Source organism: Phaseolus vulgaris, chromosome 1 (assembly GCF_000499845.2).
Source record: "Phaseolus vulgaris cultivar G19833 chromosome 1, P. vulgaris v2.0, whole genome shotgun sequence".
Lineage (NCBI taxonomy): Eukaryota > Viridiplantae > Streptophyta > Magnoliopsida > Fabales > Fabaceae > Phaseolus > Phaseolus vulgaris.
In genome coordinates this window covers 30,166,429-30,190,123 of record NC_023759.2, presented here as the reverse complement: position 1 = coordinate 30,190,123, position 23,695 = coordinate 30,166,429, and the positions used below count along the sequence as shown (strand labels likewise).

General features: G+C 34.3%; 1 protein-coding gene, 2 long non-coding RNA genes and 1 pseudogene across 3 annotated transcripts; all 4 read right to left on the bottom strand.

The window, feature by feature from the left end:
• Positions 1-326: 326 nt before the first annotated feature.
• On the bottom strand, positions 327-22,624 carry LOC137815845 (calcium-dependent protein kinase 15-like; annotated as a pseudogene).
• On the bottom strand, positions 2,473-4,759 carry LOC137816141 (uncharacterized). Its single transcript, XR_011081768.1, has 6 exons — positions 4,595-4,759; positions 4,437-4,529; positions 4,251-4,352; positions 3,960-4,168; positions 2,826-2,861; positions 2,473-2,674 (listed from the first exon to the last, which is right to left on the bottom strand). It is a non-coding gene; the product is annotated as an uncharacterized lncRNA (long non-coding RNA).
• LOC137815329 (uncharacterized) lies at positions 6,239-12,800 on the bottom strand. Its single transcript, XM_068618475.1, has 5 exons — positions 12,544-12,800; positions 7,144-7,215; positions 6,754-6,870; positions 6,419-6,670; positions 6,239-6,267 (listed from the first exon to the last, which is right to left on the bottom strand). Exons 2-5 carry the CDS (start codon positions 7,202-7,204, stop codon positions 6,239-6,241), a joined length of 459 nt encoding a protein of 152 aa, XP_068474576.1. The 5' UTR covers positions 7,205-7,215; positions 12,544-12,800.
• LOC137816139 (uncharacterized) lies at positions 13,169-13,741 on the bottom strand. The gene is made up of 3 exons (XR_011081767.1): positions 13,634-13,741; positions 13,492-13,538; positions 13,169-13,281 (listed from the first exon to the last, which is right to left on the bottom strand). It is a non-coding gene; the product is annotated as an uncharacterized lncRNA (long non-coding RNA).
• Positions 22,625-23,695: the final 1,071 nt, after the last annotated feature.

Sequence of the window (23,695 nt, the reverse complement as noted above, 5' to 3'; positions counted from 1 at the left end):
CAGCATGTAAACTTTCATGTAAAAAAAACGTATAATCTTATTGAGATATCAACATTTTTGTGTGAATTTTATAGTTTAGTGTCCAAAAAAAATTCAAAGAGGGGACTCAAATAGAATCTCAGTGAAAATAAAAATAAAAAAAAAACAAAAATGAAATAGGAAGTTGACTAACGGTCATGTGAAACAATGTAAATCGAACATTCTAAACTAAAGCTTTACATGTCAATGAGTAATACAAACTTTTGGAAGTACTTCTCAGAGGTATAAACCTTTCCCCAAAGGGGGATCTTGGAAACCAGACACTCAGACTGGTTAAATGGTGTGATTTAGAATAACTTGATTTGTTGGATTCCACTTTTCATCATTGCAGAGAATTCTTCATAGTTGATTTTATCATCATGTGAAACCACAACATTTTAGTATTATTTATGGAACTAGAATATAAACTTATAGTAATTCAATAGAAAATGCACTTACATGATCTGTATCCACTTCAAAGATAATTTTATCAACTTCAAATATGATTTCCTTGATTGTGGCATCGTCACCCATACCATATTCTTTCATGGCTAATTCCAGTTCATCTCTTGTAATATACCTACAATGAAATCAAATGGAGACCAGAGAATAAGATATGTCATTGCTCATGACATCTCTATCCAAGTTATACTCAATAGTTAATGATTTGTAAATGAGGTTGCTTGCCACTGTGCATTGTTTAGTATTAAAAACTATAACAAGATCCATGACACTTAGTTGACAAGCATGGCATTAACAGTGAAGTATTGAACTCAATAGTTGAAAGGTTCGTATGGATGGTATAATGCAAAGTAAAAAAAAATTGGGGGGAAAAACTTGGATGGAAAAGAAATAAAGATAATGAAGGGCTTACTCATTGTTGTCTTTATCAAAATGCCTTGAAGAGTTGGTAATCTCTTTTTAACTTGTGTCTATTCATTGTAGTTATGATGACTATGTAGTCAATTGAACCATTTCCATCTACATCAACCTACAGTTTTGAACAAAGAAATATAAGTTTGAAAATCCTTAAAGAAAATATATAGAGATGACAAAAGAAATTCTTACAACATCCATAAGCTGTTTCACTTCAGCCTCTATAAGCTTTGAGTCAAATCTATGAAATCCTGCCTTTAGTTCTTCATAGGTGATTGTAGCACTCTTGTTAGTGTTCATATTTGTAAACATTGCCTTCAAACCTTGAATCTCTTCTACAGACATATTCTCAGCAATGACCTAAAAGAATATTTGTAGTCCAATGATTTTTTTGAAATGGAAACCAACACTAAAAAGTCATACATATTGGTCTAATTCATAACAAGTACACTAACATGAAAATTTTCATATCTCAATGTTGTAACTATTATTTAACAGACATTTTTAAGAAAATATGGTTTAAAATTAACCTTGATAATTTTTAACAATCCATAGACAAGAGATACCTACACTAAAAAAAAAAATTATTTTTAGTGAGGGTTATATTTGGCATTACCGACAGTTTTAACCCCCGTTAAGTGCGTTACCTGCGGTTTGCTTTTCCTCTGGAAGAACCAGCGTCACTAACTGATTATCGACGGTTTCTAAGAACCCCTGGAAAATAATATTACCGGCGGTTTTGAACCCCCGTTATGTCCGACGGTTTGACAAACCTCTGCTATTTCTGACAGTTTCGAAACCTCCGCTATTTCTGGCTGTTTGAAAACCCCCACTAAATTCAAACCTGGAATTGATAAAAAGGGAGAAGCAGGTGAAAGATGAAACCTTTATTGAATTCTGCACTTTCTCCACTCTCATATTTTGAAATTCCAATTTTACCCGTCAAAATAAATTATCCCTGTATCCTAAATTCCCAAACGTTTGAAGTTAAACTTTTTTTTCTAAAACTATAATCCAAAATGTAAAATATGTATAATTTAAAATCTATATTTTGTATTTTGCATCATACAAAATACATATTTCTACTTGAAATTGTAAATGTATATTTTTAAATAGAAACAATTTTGGAATGTATTTTTTGAAACCTGAAATATATTTATTCCCAGTGTTAATATAAGGTTAATTATAAATCTAAATAAAATCATATTTAATCTTAAAATTTACTTATAGTTGTTTTTTAATATTTAAAAGTTAAAAAGACATAGAAAATTACTTTAAATGTTAGAAAAAAAAAATAATTCAAGTTTTTAAAAAAATATATCTAATAATACATTTAAAATTTACAGCACAAAACACATTTTACTCCAAATCAGTGCCCTGAGACAGTTTCGTTCCCTGATTTGTTCATTCTTCAAATTCCCAGCATTCAAAATCGCAATTGCAAAGCGTAATTCCAATAGCTTAGGAGCTCTAACGCCATTCAAATATAAAAAAAAAAATAAATAGGAACAATTCCAAAAAAAACCTTGAAGTTCTTTATATAACTGCATTTCACCTTCAAGAAATTTTTATCCCATTTTTCTCTCAAGTGAATCTGCAAAATGGAAGAGAAAGTAAAATACCATTTTTCTCTTCCATTGAATCAAAACAGAATCCATAGATAACTAAAATCTATGAAATCTTAAGTGAATAATAAAACAATTCCTACTACATTCTTCGGCTATGATTGTTGATGTTGATCATTTGTTTCGTCATTAGGAACACTTCCTTGATCAAATGCCTAATATATAAAAATAGTTATAATAAGTAGCATTCCAATTACAATATAAAAAATATATTAATTTAATAAAGATTATCGGTGATGCATGAAACATAGCAAAATCATGAGACAACTCTCCAAAATAGTTTTGCACAAAAAAAGTCATCATTACCTTCATTTCATTGACTTGTAATGTCAATATAGAAACCTAGTTTATAACACAAAATGGATAAAATTAATAACTTGCCATCAAAATACTATTGTCAAATCAAATCGGTCAACACCATAGTAAAAATTAAAATATAATAATGTACAATTGAGTTGATTAATAAAAGGTAATATGTAAATGTTAGCAACAAAAACAAAGAAAAGCAATATGATGTTACTCTGATTAAACTAAGTGGTTACAAACTAGTTCCAGCACTAAACACTATTTCATCATTTAGGCCAATATCCAAAATCACCACTTCCTAAAAAATCAGAACTTACCATTAATAGGCTTTATTTCGTGATTGTATCTAGTATACTTATGTCATGCCATAACACCACACTAATTAATACCCTATAAATAAATATTAAAAGAAAATATTCTGTACAAATAAATATTAAGAAAAAAAAATATACTCAGTGACGCATAAAGCTAGTAAACAAATCAGATGTGTAGTTGCTTTGTGCCATCTTGGTTGCTGACAAACCACTAAGTCCTTTGGAGATTGCATGCGTGAAAAGTGATGAAAATGACCATGAATTATCGTCAGCCCAAGTCAAGTGTATTTAGGTCTTAGGTTTATTAAGTTTTTGATAGAATTATATTGACATTTTTCTTAGTTTTTTGGAAAATATATTATACACTGTTTTGGACAAACTGTTTATCAACATTTAAAACCGTGCCAAGTTCACAAAGTTGTTAACCTAATTCTTTCTTTTTAGCAGGTCAATCACTACAACAATGCTTCCATCCACTATTAAAACTACATTCATTCATTAGTGAGGGACTCCAACAATACTCTTTTCTGAGTATCAAAACTTTTAGTTTTCCCTAATTCCTACTCACCAACTCTATCCCTATGGCCAACTCCAAAAACTGAACAAGTCTTTAATATGCCTCAAATACAAGTCTCTAATATGATATTTCAATCAAGTTTTCTCATCTTTTAAAAGAGGTTAGTGCCTAGCTTAATATTAAGAATGAAGACGAGGGAACTAGTGTGTAAATATACAACAGAAAAAAAATGTTGCCACATTTCCACTATTGCACTTTACATCCCAAATGAAAAAATATGACCAAAAGTAATAAATAATGAACCTGATTTTGTAAATCTGTATTGGAAGATGTCCCACTATACGAATGAGCATTGCAGCCAAATACTTTAGATGGACAAGGACCCAAACCTAAACCCCTAACTCGTCCACAATGTTCTTGACTTCCGAAAACATAAGCTAAGGAATCAATTGTTGATATTTCTTTAGATATGAATGGTGATGAAGTTAATTCATATGCTTGAATTTTTTTTCCTACAAAGAACACAAGAAGAAATAAATTAAACTTACATTAAGTGTGATTGACAATTATAAACTTTATCAGAATTAAGCTTACACCAATTTCCTTCGCTTCATCACTCACAAATGCTCCATTAGCATGCTTATGTGTTGCTATCTATATATCTCCTCTACTAACCTTGTGGCCACACTCTTTTTCCTATTAAAATGAAGAAAAATTATATGACACATTCTAAGAGAGATTAAAACATAAATTTGACATGAACATATGTATTATTGTCACCATTTAATCTCTTTTCCTTGCAATGGTCTTAGATCCACCCGTGTGAGCAATGATTTGCTTTGTCCTAATCTCTTTATTTTTTAGAGCATTTTCCTAATCATCAACATGTAAAAATTAATAATCTGAATGTAAATGCCTAAAAAATGTTTTAGTTATACCTTCGTTTTTGAATTTAGACGGTAATCCACAAACGAAGCCCAATGATCTCTATTTATTCCTTCTGGAGCCATTGCAATCAATTCATCTCTAATACGTGTTCCATCATTCCTTTGTTGCCACAATTCTTGTCGGTGGTCTCTCCATTTTGTGTTAAGTGATTTAAGGATATGATTTATATGAACATCAGAATGGATATCAAATTTAGCCTTCAAAACAATCAACAAATAAAATTAACAATAATTACAACATATTTAATTTTAAAAAAATAATTATAGTATAACTTTAGACATAAATTACCTGAATAGTGTTTTTAAGTATATCTTCTTTATAAACTTTAGGAATCTTCCTCCAACTAGAATAACTAATAGGAAAGGCATTATGGTTTCTTGTAATACTACCTAAGAACCTATTCAATAATGCTCCACCATCTGCAATAGGTTGACCCTCATTATTCCATTTCACAAGAATCCTTTCATTAGGACGTACATGCCAAACATCATTGGTTCTTAGTGTTGAACCAAGTGGTGTTCAAGCTTTGAAGAATCCAAACCCTTTCAAGGATGTTGAAGCCTTGGTTGTGCTTGGTGTTGCTGTGCTGGTTTAGTATAGTTCTGGGTAGTTTGAGTTTTGTAATCCACCCCTTGATCAAATCTAAAGCATAAAGCATCTCAATCTTTGTGAAAATAAAATGTTTTCAAACTAAGTTAAAACAACTGATTGTTTTGTCGAAACAACCGATTGTTTATACTTAGGTGTTTTGAGAAAAAGATTGAAAACTGTTTTTCAAATGGTTGAACTGTTAAGAACCAAAACAACCGATTGATTCGAGGAAACAACCAATTGTTTGTTTTGGGACCATAACAGAAAAACTGTTTTATCTTTGACTGAGCTTTAAATGATTTAACTGCTTACGCTCCAGTCATTAAATGCCTTGACTAATCTTTTAATGCAATTTAAGAGTTTGTTATGATTTGATAACAAACTACATCTTTGAATAAGTTCAGAAAAATAGATTTGAAAAAAAATCTTTGACAAGTTTTTGCTAAGAGTTTTTGAGTTTTAAAAAGAGCTGAGATTGCTGAAAGTTTGTGATTGATCAAAGTTTGTGGAATAGGATTCTGCTTGTATTGATTCCAGATTATCTTCTGTAACAAGTGTAATCCTTGTACTCTGTGAAACAAGTTTCGTTTCTTTGTTTGCTAAGATTGGCTGCGTGTTCTTGAGGGAATCAAGATCAGCAATCTTGGTGTTGGTGTGTTGGCCAAGGAGAGTGTGTTTCTAGAGGTGTTCAAGGTCATTCTCTTGGTTGTTGTGTAAGTGATCAAGGTGTGATTGGTTAGTGGATTTCCTCAGGGTTTCTGAGAAGACTGGATGTAGCTCTGGTGTTGGAGTGAACCAGTATAAACATCTGTGTGCAATCTCTCTATCCCTAACTCTTTAAATTCAGTTTTATTTGTTGTTTGCTGGTATAAACAACCGATTGTTTTTCTGGTTGTGCTGATTTTGTTTGCTATTTTTGGTAAACTGAATTTCTTATCAATAGTTTCCTGAGCTAAATTCATTCTTGTTTTAAAAGTTTACGAAAATCCTCTTTAAACAATTCACCCCCCCTCTAGTTTAAAGTCATCCATTCTAACACTTAGCTATTTTTTGTTTCTCTTTCCTTGCTCATCTGTGAAATATAAAAACATTTATGTTTAAGGGATATAAGACTAAACGGAAAAAATAATACTACATAACTATATATAACATTGTATGATTTTAACAAATTGATAGTGGCTTTATACAAATTTCCATTTTGAACTTGATATATAGTGACTTACCAATGATATCAACGAGCCATGCTCTTTTGCGGGCTGTAGGCCTTTGTTGATGTGCTTGCATCTTAGCTTCCTTGTTTTCTTCCTCTTTATTATCTGAATATACATATGATATACCAGGTATTGTTGGTACAGGTACATGTACATATTGATGTGGTGGATGAGAATCAAATTGAGGTGTTATTGGCAGTTGAACAATGAATGTAGGAGCAAAGTTAGTATGACTTTTTGAACATATCCTAACTTTCAAGGTTCCTGAAAATAAATCAACTCAATGAAAAAAAACAATTAATGATGTGATTATTAATAAATTTGAAAAAGAAGTGAAGGTAAATTACTTGGCTGAGATGCGGTTGTAGGTGGAAGGGGAACACATTTAATACTTGGTTGAGGTGCAGATGGAGGTGGATGGGGAAATGGAGATGGAATACCTTTAGGATTACTTGTTTCAAGTCCTGCATCAATCACAAAATTACAAATGAATCAATATATTGAAGAATGTAATTTATAGATAACAAATAAATTGTATGAAAGTTTAGACATTTAACCAGGTTTATAAGGGTGAGTATTATGCCTTGAAGGATGACTACTCACTTGATTTTCTGACTTAGACTTACTTGAGTTTACAAATTTCATCTTCAAGATTCCTAACAATCAATAAAACTCTTGAAGATGTAACATTATGTATTAATGAAAATTAAAACTCAATTTTAAATTGAGCATATTACCTGGATGAGATGGAGGATAAGTTGCAGATGAACTATTCTTGTTGGTTGGTATTTTCTTCATCTTCAGGTGGTCTACAAACAATAAGATAAACACATAAATTTATGCAATAGGATAATAATTACATAAATTCAAAGTTATAGGATAATAAATTAAAATGAAATAGTAAAAAAAACCTTGTTAGTTGTATATTTTCTTCCACATATAGAAATAATGTTTCTACGTTTTGTTGTTCAAATGGCTCAGATTCATGAAAATTGTCAACATCATCTTCAACCATGTTATACAAGTCTCTAGGATTTAAATGTACAGGTATGCACCAATTTTTATCAAATTCATCTTCTACATAATATACCATTTGAGCTTTTGATGCCTAGATGTATGGCTCGTCATCATCGTTATCACCAGTGTGGATCAAGTGTGAAAAATTTAGTAATGTAAATCCATACTCATCACTCATAATCCCTTTAGATGTATTAGTCCACATACATTTGAATAAAACAATTGAGAATCGACCATGGTAGTTTATCTCAATTATGTCTATCAATCGACCATAATACGCTACACCTCCAAACCGCATTTGAGTATCACTACTACTTGCATAACTCCTTGTCCCAAATGTACCAAACACTCCACTGTTTTGTGTTTTAAGCCAAAGGTCACGCTCCAATATACGAAATTTGAACCCATTAACATTGTAGGCACTATACCGCTTAGCACAATCAATCGGACCCATAGCTAAGAATTTTAAATCATCTGAATGGATACCAATTGATTCATTCCTTACCTAAAATAAAAAAATATCATATGAAATGTAATATAAATATATAAATATATATATGAATCAAATATTATTGGTGTAAATATACATACACGACGTGAAAACCACTCTGCAAATTCTCCATGAACCCTCTTGTCTATCACAGAGGATGATCGTGTGCGACTTATTAGTTGTCTTCGTAGAGTATCTCTAAATTCCCTATATTAAACATATAAAATATATAAGTTAATACGGAAGAGAAAATCAATTATAAAAAAAAACACTATGGTTCATAAACTTACTGCAGAAATGGGTCAACTATGATGCAGTTAGTTAACACATGACGATGTACTTGCAACTTTTCCTTTGTAGATAGAGTGAAATAAGTAAAACCCCCAACTGGTTTTCCGACTGGCGGGAACAATGTATTTTCATTAGAAGGCACAATAGCAGGCTCATCATTAACACGATGCAATCGATTGAATACAGTCTCAATTCCATCTAAATATCTCGAACAAAAAGTTAAAGCCTCTTCAGCCATGTATCCTCCAGCTATTGACCCTTCTGCTTGTGCTTTATTACGAACATAAGACTTTAATTTTCTTAGATACCTCTCAATGGGATACATCCATCGATATTGGACGGGTCCTCCAAGCTTGGCATCTTCTACTAGATGCACAACTAAATGAACCATGACTGTAAAAAAAGAAGGAGGAAATAACATCTCCATGTGACACAATGTGAGGACCACTATACTTTGTAGCTCGTCAAGTTCATCTATTTTTAAAACATTATTACACAATTTTCTAAAAAACAAACATAAATCAATCAAAACAGAGCAAACTTCCTTAGGAAGTGTATTTCTCATTGCCAAAGGTAGAAACTGCTCCATCAAAATATGAGTCATGACTTTTCAATCCTCCAAGCTTACGTTGTTTGACATCAATGCATCTGCTAATGTTACTAGAGTAACCATCTGGAACAATTATGTTCTTCAAAGTTTTGAGAAAGAAATCTTTATTTACATTTGTCAGTGTATATATAGCAGGGAGATATCTACCATAAGCTGTAAATCCTTTCGTTCCTTTAGATTGTATTTACATTTATTTGAACTATTATTCAACAATGTAAACACCACATTATCACATACATTTTTTTCAATGTGCATAACATCCAAATTGTGGGGCAATAAGTTGTCTACCCAATAAGGATGTTAAAAAAATATACTCTTTTTTCGCCATTGTTGAGTGTCTAACTTTGCATGATTAACTCCCCGCTGTCTTTTTGCCCGCTCTTCAAGTATTGGTTCTTTCCCGAATTCAACATTAAGATTCTGAGCTTGTTGTAAGACATCATATCCTGAGATTGCCAAAGGTGGACTTTTGTCTTTAATAGTTCCATCAAATCTCATGCGAGCTAGTCTAAATTTATGCCTTCCATCTAACCAACAACGATGACTCATGAAACAAAGTTTAACACCGTTAAGAAGCTTCCTAGGAATGGTGTCAAAATTACACCTAGGACATGCCAACCCAGTATGTGTGTTCCATCCAGATAGTGTTCCAAGACCTGGAAAATCACTAATAGTCCACAATATGATTGCATGCATATCAAACACTTCATTTCCATATGAATCAAAAGTTTTCACGCCAGTGTTCCATAACTCTTTCAACTCTTCTATTAATGGCAGTAAATATACATCAATATTATTTCCTGGAGCTCGCTTTCCAGGAATGATCATAGAGCGAATGAATGAACTTTGTTTCATACACATCCAAGGAGGAAGGTTGTACGATATGAGTACAACTGGCCAAATACTGTGACTAGTGCTTAAATTTCCATATGGATTAAACCCATCAGTAGCCAAACCAAGTCGCACATTTTGAGGGTCTGAGGAAAACTCAGGATGTTTAAAGTCAAATGACTTCCATGCTTCAGAATCTCTTGGATGCCTTAAGATGCCTTCATTTGTACTTCCCGATGCATGCCATCGCATATGCTCGACTATTTTAGAAGGCATAAACATCCTCTATAAGCGTGGCTTCAAAGGGAAATACCTTTTGCAGGAATCTTTTTTCGTTTGTTACCTATAGCACAAGCAATTGTACCTTTTTTTTTGCCTTCCATCTAGATGTTTTACATTTCTTGCAAAAATCCTTATTTGCGTCTTCTCCTAAGTACAACATGCAATCATTCGGACAAGCATCAATTTTGGTGTAACGAAGACCAAGCTTATTAATGGTTTTCTTCACCTCATAGAATGAGTGCGGAATTTTAGCATGTTCAAAGGCATCTGCTAACAACTCTAGTATCATGGACATTGCATTGTCACTTATTTTGCATAGACATTTGATGTGGTACAACTTGATCAAGAAAGAAAGTTTAGAATATTTATCACACCCTTCATATAGACTCTCTTGACCATCTTGCATTAACTCAAAAAACTCTTCAATATCATCATTCACAGTATGGCTTGAAAGTGCACTCGTTTCCCTATCATTCACCATGTCATTGCTATATTGATGATGCCCAAATGCCTCGTTAACCATATCACACATCAGATTATTACAACAATTCTTTCATTATCTTCTTGCGACATTACATGTGCTTCATTTGTCACATTTACTCTTGTTCTCTCCCCATGTAGAAGCCAGACTCTATATCCTCTTGGAAAAGGTTTAACAATCAAGTGGTCATACACTACTTCACGACACTCCCATTTGTTAAAGTTGCACTTCTGACATGGGCATATTATCTTCCCCCTCACACCATTATTAGCAAATGCAAAGTCCAAAAACTTATCCAAGTCTTCCATGTATTTCAGTGTATTTCTTGGCCTGTCTATCCAAGATTTATCCAATGAAATGAGGTATGCTAAAACAACGATTGATACATCATTTAACTATTTCAATAAAAATATATTAAATGATCTTAATTCTTTATTAACACAAAACCAAACATGTGAGGATGATTTTTCTGTCATGTTAGATAACAAAGGATGAAGATGCTATAAAGAAAGTTATCAAATAATATATCCTTTTTATATAATAGTACAAATATAAAGATATATTCTAAACTTAAAAAAGTATATTCTAAATCAGTTTTTGAATTAATCCACATAAAAAAATTGTTTTGATGTCACTTGAATTTTTAAACATATAATATGTACCATCTCAACCAAATCAACATGTCAATCAAGAAATAAATACAGATAAATCAATACTCCGTTAGTACATGTATGCCCTCGTTATGTAAAAATTAAATTTTTATTTAATTACGGTGTAAGATAAATTTGTTGAGTTTTATATAATAATAATTTTTAAAGTATGTCCAAAGGTATCTTCTTGAAAGTCCAGTAGTTAGGAAAACTAGTAAAAATCTTCGATATTACAGCTTTAGAAACTAGTTGATTAATACTATTTTGGGCCAAAACTAACAATCTAATCATAATAATAGTAATAGCAACAACAACACAAAAATTGCACACACATTGTTCTAAGTTAGTTAATTAGGTGAATAGTTTATGTTCTTCTTTTCTTTTCAACCTTATTCTAAGTACATCATACTTTTTCTAAGGCCAAAAGTTGTAGATTAAAATAGGGTGCAACAGAGACAGAAAAAGTAGAAAAAAAAAAACAGAATGCATTAGTGAAAAATTAGGACATGTTTTCTGCATAATTATACAGCGGTTGCACAAACTCCTTTCACACAAGGTTTATCAACATCTATCTAGACCTCCTTCACTTCTACATACCAAAAACCTTTCCAAAAACACTTGACAGTAGCATCACCTGCAGGTCCAGTACCATTTGGGTGCTGAAAAAGTCATCTACTAGTACCATTTGGAATCCATGGATGGATGGTTCAAGGAATTGTTCTTTAATCTTAATAGTAATAATAAAATTCTCTAGCCAGAGTTTAGGAGTTTTGTCAATTTGCTAGGTAGTACAACTTGGTCCATTGGAACCGTTGGATATAAGTTGACTTGAAATCATAATATACTATCAAGCTCTTGAAAAAGTGTTAGCTCACAGTGGTTGCTCAACTTCTTTTTCCCAAAGCTATGGTTGAGAATTTCTCTAGGTTTCCTTAGACCATAGTTCTCATGCTAAATAGTATTGTGTGGTGTTCAATGAGAACACCACATTTGCTCACCAATAGCTTCGTCAACTAATGGTAACTTCTAAGAAACTTAAATTGAAAAACCACTAGTCATAAGATCTAAATACAATACAAAACAAAAAAAAATTCAAAATAAGTTAATATGAGAAAACAATTTGACTTGGAATGAGACACAAGTATCATAGGGCCCAAGCAGAAATTGTTCACAGTTTTCACTTTGTAAAGCTAAAGAAGGGGATGAAAGTAGTGACGGAGTGCAGGAGACAGAACCGTGTAGTAACTTACGAAAAAAAGTATCCCTATATTCCACTACACAAAACAGTTTCCCTCCATAAGAGAAGTAAGAACTGAAACAACTTACGGAATATGAATGCAATTCCCACATTTATATCTTTAAAAACAAAATGCATACATTTTTAAAAAATATTGAGAACAATTCTAAGAAAAACAAAGCTCGGAGATGAAGAACAAGTCATCAAACCAACAAACTAAAAATCATTACAATGAGAGAAGAGCGTACCTGAGACTAATCAGAGACAGTGTTCCAAGAGATCCTTGAGCAGAAACCCGAGGCACGAACATGCAAAACGCATTGCAGCTTTAAAAATGAGAAATGGAGAAGATGAATACCAAATATAACAAAAGCAAAGTGAGAAACTAATCTTCAATTCAGAGGGAAAAACGGATAAGTTGAAGATGACTTTTGTTCCTGCCGCTTTGACTTCACACCTTCGCACGTCTCTACGAGCTTCGCTTCACGAAAAACAGTATCCCTATATTCCACTACACAAAACAGTTTCCCTCCATAAGAGAAGTAAGAACTGAAACAACTTACGGAATATGAATGCAATGCCCACATTTATATCCTTAAAAACAAAATGCATACATTTTAAAAAAATATTGAGAACAATTCTAAGAAAAACAAAGCTCGGAGATGAAGAACACGTCATCAAACCAAAAAACAAAAAATCATTACAATCAGAGACGAGCGTACTTGAGACGAATCAGAGACAATGTTCCAAGAGATCCTTGAGCAGAAACCCGAGGCACGAACGTGCAAAACGCATTGCAGCTTTAAAAATGAGAAATGGAGAAGATGAATACCAAATATAACAAAAGCAAAGTGAGAAATTAACCTTCAATTCAGAGGGAAAAACGGATAAGTTGAAGATGACTTTTGTTTCTGCCGCTTTGACTTGGACACCTTCGCACGTCTCTACGAGCTTCGCTTCACGAAAAACAGTATCCCTATATTCCACTACACAAAACAGTTTCCCTCCATAAGAGAAGTAAGAACTGAAACAACTTACGGAATATGAATGCAATGCCCACATTTATATCCTTAAAAACAAAATGCATACATTTTAAAAACTATTGAGAACAATTCTAAGAAAAACAAAACTCGAAGATGAAGAACACGTCATCAAACCAAAAAACTAAAAATCATTACAATGAGAGAAGAGCGTACCTGAGACTAATTAGAGACAGTGTTCCAAGAGATCCTTGAGCAGAAACCTGAGGCACGAACGTGAAAAACGCATTGCAGCTTTAAAAATGACAAATGGAGAAGATGAATACCAAATATAACAAAAGCAAAGTGAGAAATTGACCTTCAATTCAGAAGGAAAAACGGATAAGTTGAAGATGACTTTTGTTCCTACCGCTTTGACTTGGACACCTTCGCACGTTTCTACGAGCTTCGCTTCACCAAAAACAGTATCCCTATATTCCACTACACAAAACAGTTTCCCTCCATAACAGAAGTAAGAACTGAAATAACTTACGGAATATGAATGCAATGCCCACATTTATATCCTTAAAAACAAAATGCATACATTTTAAAAAAATATTGAGAACAATTCTAAGAAAAACAAAGCTCGGAGATGAAGAACACGTCATCAAACCAAAAAACTAAAAATCATTACAATGAGAGAAGAGCGTACCTGAGACTAATTAGAGACAGTGTTCCAAGAGATCCTTGAGTAGAAACCTGAGGCACGAACATGAAAAACGCATTATTATAAATGAGAAATGGAGAAGATGAATACCAAATATAACAAAAGCAAAGTGAGAAATTATGATAGAAGGATACCTTGTAGGAGTAGCACGAGTCAACAAAATTGAATTATTTGAGAAGGTATTATGACTCGGTTTATCATGTACTTCATTTGTTTTTTCATTTTCTCTTTTAGTTTCTTTGGGATTGGTCCTATATGCAGGGCTATTTGGTAAAGAAACCCCGGGCATGAAGTCTATTTGGTGTTCAATCCCTCTTAGAGGTGGTAAGCCCTTAGGAGGATCTTGAAACATATCTTCATATTCTTTTACCAAATTGTCCAAACATGTGGGACTATCCTTAGCCGACTCACATTCAATAGTCCTAGGAATAGCTAAAAAAATAGGCTTTTGAGTAACTATTACCTTTTTAACTTGTTGTGTGGACATGAGAAGGCTTCTCTTGGAATTTTTTATATCATTTTCTTTCTCTCTCTTTTCTCTCATTTTAACTTGGTCCTCATGAACTTCCTTTGGAGAGAGAGACTTAAGAATGACTTTGTGCCCATGGAAATTAAAAGACATTTTGTTGGTAAAGCCATCATGAAAAACTTTTCTATCAAATTGCCATGGACTACCTAAAAGAATATGTGTGGCTTCCATTGGGACAACATCACACAAGACCTCATCTTTATATTTACCAATAGAAAATGTAATGAGGACTTGCTTGTTAACAACAATCTCACCTACCTCACTTAACCATTGTAATTTGTAGGGCTTGGCATGAGAGATGGTAGATAATCCAAGCTTGTCTACCACTCTTGTGCTTGCCACATTAGCACAACTCCCCCCGTCTACAATCAAAGAGCATACCCTATCATTAATAAGACACCTTGAATGGAAAATATTTTCTCTTTGACTTTCATCAAAAGGTTTTAAAACTTGTCCAAGCATGCGTCTTATTACCAATAGGTCACCCTCATGTGGGCTTTCACTCTCACTCTCACTTGGGGATCTAGAAGGTGAGGAATGTCTAGAAGATTCGGACTCATGCTCACTACCCTCTACCCTATCATGCATATACATATTATGTTTAGAAGGGAAATTAGAAGCAATATGTCCATAGCTTAAGCATTTAAAACACTTCTTACTAGACGATTTAGTTGGTGATTTAGGCCTAGAAGTGTAAGTGGAAGGCTTAGAATCTCTAGATTTGAAAGTAGAGTCTTTAGAAGGGATATTTGAAAAAGAGCTATTTTTATTTTTCCAAGAAGAGTGGTAGTAGCTATCTTTAGAAGAATTTTTGAAAGCATTTTTCCTTTCAAGTTGATTTTCAATTTTACTAGCAAGGTGAACTACATTTTGCAATGAAGAATATTCTTGTAGCTCTACCACATCTTGAATGTCCCTTCGAAGGCCACTCACAAACCTAGCTATCTTAGCTTCCTCACTCTCATCCATATGAACTCTTATTAAAAGCGTGTCTAGTTGTTTAAAGTAATCATCCACACTTAGCGTGCCTTGATGAAACCGTTGGAGTTTCAACAATAGGTCTTTCCTAAAGTGTGGGGGTACGAACCTAGCGCGTAAACAAGCTTTTAAATCATCCCAAGAGACCACGGGCGGTCTCTTGTGTAGGTCAATGTCCATGAGATATTGATGCCACCATTGCATGGCATAGTCTAAGAATTCTAAAGATGCTAATCTAACCCTATGCTCGTCTCTAACCCCATTTACATCAAATATTTGCTCAACCTTAGCCTCCCACCCTAAGTACACATTAGGATCACTTTCACCACTAAAGCTAGGAAGTTTTACATTAGGTGAATAAGGGCCAGCCACATGTTGGCGCCTCTCTTCATGGTGATGGTTCCTTGGCCGTGCATTGTCTTCATAATATCCATGAGAATAATGAGAATTCCTTGAAGAATGCCGAAGAGGAGGATGATGTCTTCTCTCCTGGTTTTGATGGACTTCTTCACGGCTTAACTGCAAGCTTTGGAGTCTTGCCTCCATTTGTCTTATCACATCAAGATATTGAACATTTGATTGTCTAGCATTCTTTAAATCTTCAAAAAGAGCTGCCTTTTGAGGTGAGCAAGGTTTGGAGGATTCTCCACTAGAAAAATTAGCCATGATCAAAAAGTACAAAGAACAGAAACAAACAATTAAAGAAACTTCTTAGCAAAATAAAGTGAGATGTAGGTTGCTGGAAAATGCCAAAAGAAAATACTCAAACCACTCCAAGAAAGTGTTCTGTCCTCAACCAAGCCTTTCTTGTGGATTGGAGGAGCTTCAAATGAAGAATGTCAAAGCAAATCACACTCACTTAAGAACAAGTCTCCACAAAACTTAGAAGAACAAAAAGACAAGCAAGAAAAGGTATAAGCAAGAAAGGCTAAACCAAAACAGAAAGCAATATATGACAAACTGGAAAAGAATATGAATGAAAGACAAGCAAGAAAAAATAAGGAACTCAATGAAAAAGAAGGCACACAAAAGATACCTAAAGAAAAGAACTAGAGTAGATCAAGAAAACAAAAACAAGCTACTGGAAAATATTTTTTATGCAAATTGTGCTTGATGTTCACTGATTTAACTGGAATCATATAGAGCGAACTGGATTTCGAAATTTAAACCACAGAAACTTCAAGATGTTAACTCAATAATGGCACTGGAATTACTGAAAAACAGTAAGCCAATTAATTGAGATAAATTTTTCAAAATCGCTGCCAGATTATCGTATTTTTTTCGGCAGAATTGTACACTTTTTGTATTTTATTTATCATTTTTTGTGTACTTTGAATTTTTTAGTAATTCTTTTTTCTATGCTTTTATAACACTTTGAAGAACACAAATCCATAATTTCATAATTTTCTAGAGAGTAAATCAATTGCAATAAGGAAAACAGTGAGCACGTTTTCAGAAAACAGAGGAATCCTAATAGGAATGAAAAACAGAATTATGAACTAGCAAAGACATAATGGAAAATGATGTATATGAACTTGTATAGGTCAAGAATACAAGTATGAACTCAATTCTAAAACAGAAAATGTACAAAGGATCAAATCTCAAACTCAGAAAATTATATGACACCAAAGCAAGAAACAAAAAATTCAAGAAAAGAACTACAAGAAGTGATGACAATTATGGAAAAACAAGACTAAGACAAAAACTTGTATGGATTCAAAAAGGAAAATACTCAAACATATGATAGGCATCATAAAGAAAACAGCAATAAAACTCAAATTAAGCCTAAAAACAGAATTACTAATCACAAAACAGAATCAAAGTGTCCAGCAACTCAAAATTTTTTTGCACATAACCATAGCTCTAGATACCACATGATATGAGTTGAATTGAACATAGACACTTTAAAACTCTTGAATACAACTTGATATGAGAAAGATAACAACAATTTCAGGATCAAAGAGTGCTTAAAACAAAGGAAACGAAATTACATTAGCCAAACAACAAGCTGAAAACAGAAATGGAATCAAAGGAAGCTTAAGGAGTCATCAATGGAGACATAGCCTTCCAAAATGATGATCACAACTCAATAAGAGTGCTATCTCCTTGTCAATAACCATGTAACAAGATACAAAACATAATTGAAAACAGAAACACCAAGAACCAAACAGAAATTGAAGAACAATCTAAGAAACACAAAATCAAACGGTGAAAAGGATGAAGAACACTAAAACAAACCAAACTACCGATTGAAATTGCAAGAGATGAAAGAATGAACACTTATTGGATGAAGCTTGCTGGATTTGAGAATTTGGAACTGCATCACGCCACTTGGAGTCTTGTTCCAAGATAAGTGAAAGGTTGCCGCCACTTGAAGCTCTCCATTGGCACACAAGATAAGACAAAGGAAGAAGGAGACAACAAAACTCACAATTTCTCTCTAAACTTGAGTATAGTTTCTTTACTTCTAATTTCCAATTCTGAATTTTACAAAGGCAAGCACCTTATTTATAGCCTAAGAGGTGCTGAAAAATAGGTGGGAAAATTCAAATCAAACTCATTTGAAATTCCCACAAAAAATAAGTCACATGGGAGGTGTCACCTTTTTCTACTATGACACCTCCTAAAAACTACACCTACACCCCCCTACTAAGTCACATGGACAATGTGACTCTCTCTAATCCATTCACACCTATTTATTTAATATCCACACCTCCTACAAGAGTCATTCAAATGATGCTTTTTTATTTAATGCTTGGCCTTGCCCCTCATGGTTTGGACTTGGGCTTCTTGGGCTTGGGCCTTCTTCGGCTTGGGCTTTGGGCTTGGGCCTCATCTCTTGCAAAGACTAATAAGAAGAACATTAAATGCTTTGGCCCTTGTCCATTTCTTCTATTGATAACATCTTTTTTATTCTCATCAAATTCACCTCCAATTCAAAGGGAAAAACGGATAAGTTGAAGATGACTTTTGTTCCTGCCGCTTTGACTTGGACACCTTCGCATGTCTCTACGAGCTTCGCTTCACGAAAAACAGTATCCCTATATTCCACTACACAAAATAGTTTCCCTCCATAAGAGAAGTAAGAACTGAAACAACTTACGGAATATGAATGCAATGCCCACATTTATATCCTTAAAAACAAAATGCATACATTTTTTAAAAATATTGAGAACAATTCTAAGAAAAACAAAGCTCGAAGATGCAGAACACGTCATCAAACCAAAAAACTAAAAATCATTACAATGAGAGAAGAGCGTACCTGAGACTAATCAGAGACAGTGTTCCAAGAGATCCTTGAGCAAAAACCTGAGGCACGAACGTGAAAAACGCATTGCAGCTTTAAAAATGAGAAATGGAGAAGATGAATACCAAATATAACAAAAGCAAAGTGAGAAATTAACCTTCAATTCAGAGGGAAAAACGGATAAGTTGAAGATGACTTTTGTTCCTGCCGCTTTGACTTGGACATCTTCGCACGTCTCTACGAGCTTCGCTTCACCAAAAACAATATCCCTATATTCCACTGCACAAAACAGTTTTCCTCCATAAGAGAAGTAAGAACTGAAACAACTTACGGAATATGAATGCAATGCCCACATTTATATCCTTAAAAACAAAATGCATACATTTTTAAAAAATATTGAGAACAATTCTAAGAAAAACAAAGCTCGGAGATGAAGAACACGTCATCAAACCAAAAAACTAAAAATCATTATAATGAGAGAAGAGCGTACCTGAGACTAATCAGAGACAATGTTCCAAGAGATCCTTGTGCAGAAACCTGAGGCACGAACATGAAAAACGCATTGCAGCTTTAAAAATGAGAAATGGAGAAGATGAATACCAAATATAACAAAAGCAAAGTGAGAAATTAACCTTCAATTTAGAGGGGAAAACGGATAAGTTGAGGATGACTTTTGTTCCTGCCGCTTTGACTTGGACACCTTCGCACGTCTCTACGAGCTTCGCTTCACGAAAAACAATATCCCTATATTCCACTACACAAAACAGTTTCCCTCCATAAGAGAAGTAAGAACTGAAACAACTTACGGAATATGAATGCAATGCCCACATTTATATCCTTAAAAACAAAATGCATACATTTTTAAAAAATATTGAGAACAATTCTAAGAAAAACAAAGCTCGGAGATGAAGAACACGTCATCAAACCAAAAATCTAAAAATCATTATAATGAGAGAAGAGCGTACCTGAGACTAATCAGAGATCGTGTTCCAAGAGATCCTTGTGCAGAAACCTGAGGCACGAACATGAAAAATGCATTGCAGCTTTAAAAATGAGAAATGGAGAAGATGAATACCAAATATAACAAAAGCATAGTGAGAATTTAACCTTCAATTTAGAGGGGAAAACGGATAAGTTGAAGATGACTTTTGTTCCTGCCGCTTTGACTTGGACACCTTCGCACGTCTCTACGAGCTTCGCTTCACCAAAAACAATATCCCTATATTCCACTACACAAAACAGTTTCCCTCCATAAGAGAAGTAAGAACTAATGTGAATGCAATGCCCACATTTATATCCTTAAAAACAAAATGCATACATTTTTTAAAAATATTGAGAACAATTCTAAGAAAAACAAAGCTCGGAGATGAAGAACACGTCATCAAACCAAAAAACTAAAAATCATTACAATGAGAGAATAGCGTACCTGAAACTAATCAGAGATAGTGTTCCAAGAGATCCTTGAGCAGAAACCCGAGGCACGAACGTGCAAAACGCATTGCAGCTTTAAAAATGAGAAATGGAGAAGATCAATACCAAATATAACAAAAGCAAAGTGAGAAAGTAACCTTCAATTCAGAGGGAAAAACGGATAAGTTGAAGATGACTTTTGTTCCTGCCGCTTTGACTTGGACACCTTCGCACGTCTCTACGAGCTTCGCTTCACGAACGCCTTCGCTTCTATTCCAACGTTGTTCTTCCTCCGCTGCTAACACCTGAAACAGAGAGACAAATGGGCGCCCTCGCGGCTGTTTGCGCTCCAACGCTCAAGTCAGCTATGGCAGAAAACACCGTGACACTTCCCATCGCAGAACACCACTAGCTCAGTGCTCAGAGAAATGCGTAAATGAATCGTAACTGAAATCTCTCAAAACTGAGTTAACTTAAACGTACCTTGTTCTGTTTACCATAAGCCTTATATACCTTCCTTGTGTTCTTGTCCACGTGTCAGCCTGAGACTTGCGTATTCTATGGGCGCTCCTTAGTAGAATTGTTCCCAGTCTTAGGGCCTTCTTAGTGTGTAAGGTTGCCTCGCTGGAGTGCAACTCGCGCGGGGATGACTGCTTGGATGCCAACTCGTGCGCCAAAGCTCCGAGTCATTCGCCCTGGAGTACCTCGCCTTCCTCACGTGCCATGCATGCAGATCACCCTCTGGGACGTGACCTTCTCATGGGTCGTCTCTGTCCCAGTGGATTTCCAGCGGTGGTGCGTACTGTCGCGTCCCTATACCTCATGCACGGATCCCTCGTGAGTTGGGTCTCTCCCTGCTGGAACTGGGGGTGTGGCCTGAAAACCACCTCTCTTTATCTATTATTATTGTGTGGGGTGCTGAGGCCCGAGGCCTCCACACCCCTACCGTGTCGCCTCCTGCACAGTCTTCCCTACCGTGGGTATCAAGATGGGACACCCTTCTGGCATAGGTGCATTCGTGGTGTTAAACCTGGGCGGCACCCGAGGCCGGTCAACGCCCGAGGTTGGTCAATGCCCGAGGTCGTGGACCTTCAAGAAACTCCCTCTCTTGCATTGCAGTACTTCAAGTGGATTCCCTGCTCTGGGTCCCACCATGTTGACTTTGGTCAACGCCCGAGGACCGTACGGTACAACTTTCTAGGGAAAAATCACAGTGAGAAATGAAGCTTCAGAGGGAAGAACAGAGAGGTGGAAGATGATTTTCTAGGGCTGAAACGTGAGAGAGCTGAACTGAATTTCTATGACCGAGGGATCTGTAAAAATGTGAGAGGTTAAAGGGTTGAACGTTCGAAGATTGAAGAATGTGTAAAAATGAGAAGTGTGCCACCAACAAAATACGGAAAATGAAAAATAAAGAAAAACAAAACTTTGATAAAAGTATAGGAACTTATCAGAAGTTTAAAAAACCTCATTATATATATGTACTAGTGGAGGTTCTTATAACCTCTTCTAAAAAACTTCTACTAAAATTAATTTTTTTTAGTGCTAGTATGCTATCAAGAAATAAAGCATTAAAGACTTCGGTCACTCTTCATGTAGATTGTGAATGGACATATCTTGAGGGCAAGTTTCTTTAGTTTATTCATTGCTTCTTCATTTTGGAAAGGACTGCACTGTCTATTGGCTTGTCTGGAGCATTTCCATCTTTAATCCATGGGTGCTCTAATCTTGTGGAGTTGTTTAGTGATGGTAGCACCAATGACACGAGAGTAGAAAGCTGCAATGTAAATAGTGACTATAGTCTAACATTACATTATAGTAAATTGTCAATGAAAAAGTTGACAAGTCTAACATTACATTATAGTAAACTTCTAATGATAGAAACAATACCATAGATTCATCTTCAGACAACGTTGTAGGGTACCCGGCCAGTCGAGTCTTGAAATAATCTACCAGCTGGTCCAACACAACCCGTTCCATAAAAGGGCTTACCTATAATGTATAAATAGAATCAACTTTTCACATCAAAGAGTTACTCTCTTAAGAATAATCTTCTTTCGGACAAAAAAATAAAACTAACACTACAAGAAAATCATCATGAAATGAAAACTAATTTTTAGATACTAAAATAATTAGTTACAATAATAACTAAATTAGAGACCATTTTAAAAACTAAAAAAAAAAAATTTAAATTAGTTTTTATTATTGTTAAATATTTTTTAAATTGATATCTAATTAACAATCAATATTTTTCTACTAAATTTAGAAAGTATATCTAAAAAGATCTAAAACATAGCCCAAATGCATATAAGGAAGCATATCTAAAAGAGCTTCCCTTTCCTTCCCAAAATATACCTGCACAAAGGTTGAAATAAGGAATTAATGATCAAATTCACTAAATAACCTTAAACAAGAGTAGGTTTAGTATCAATACACGAAAAACTTGAACTGATAACTTTCCGTTCCTTTGAGCTATCATTCTTTTATCTTGATATTACGGATCTTCAGTATCTAAAGCTTCCTAGAACAGTTCTATCAACAAGGTTAAATTTGAATGTAAGCAAAATACTGGGAAAAACAACAGTAAAAGTCCAACTTATACCTCAACTATATTAGGCGATCATTGGAATTATTTTCATCAACAAAACCATAGTTTATATAAGTAACTTTGAGTTAGGTTGTGGGCCACACCTGAAAATGAGCAACTACAAATATTATAACCTAGTTCCTACACAGAACAAAAAGGTCCTCACACCATATGCTTATTCCAATTAGATGCAATAAAATGAAGTAAAATACCAAACAACAATTGGGTCCCCATCTTTATATGGGCGATCAACTGCAAGCTCAACAAACAGTTAACATTGCCTTGTAGTTACTTTGGTAGGACAGTAAAGGAGGTCCTAGGGGAACATACGATCAAGAGCAAACTCAAGATATTCATTATTTAATATTGACTCTGCTAAGATGAGTCGACAAATTACTTACATGGGCACCTCCTTTCTAACTAATCTAAATATACAATTTAGAGATGGAGGTTGAAAGGCAAAAAGAATAAACTAGTTAGCCTGATTGATCAAGGCAAACAGAGATTAAGAAAAAGAATAAGCAACGTACATTACTAAGAAGAATTCAAAGGTATAAATATTATTTAAGATAAAACATTATGACATAGGTCTAATTCATCTAACGATTTATAATGGGAAAAGGCGTAATTGTTGTTGAAAATTAGTAGAATATTATAGAAGTGAGAGAATAATCATAGGTAGAGTGTTAAATGGTAGGGTACAAAAACTTGGACATACAAATGTTTTACTTTATCTAGTTTTGGAAATGCAACAACAGAAGTAAATAAAATCATTGGAAGTTTCATGAAAATGTGAAACGAATCTGCAATGGTGATCATGGGAGATATGTCCAAACTTTATACAGATATTCTAGCTTGGGAAAATGAAGAAAATGATGTATAGCCAGGACTAGTGAACCCCACGATGCCTGACCAAATTCATTAGGTGAAATGGTACTCTTCATTATTGTTACTTATTCCATG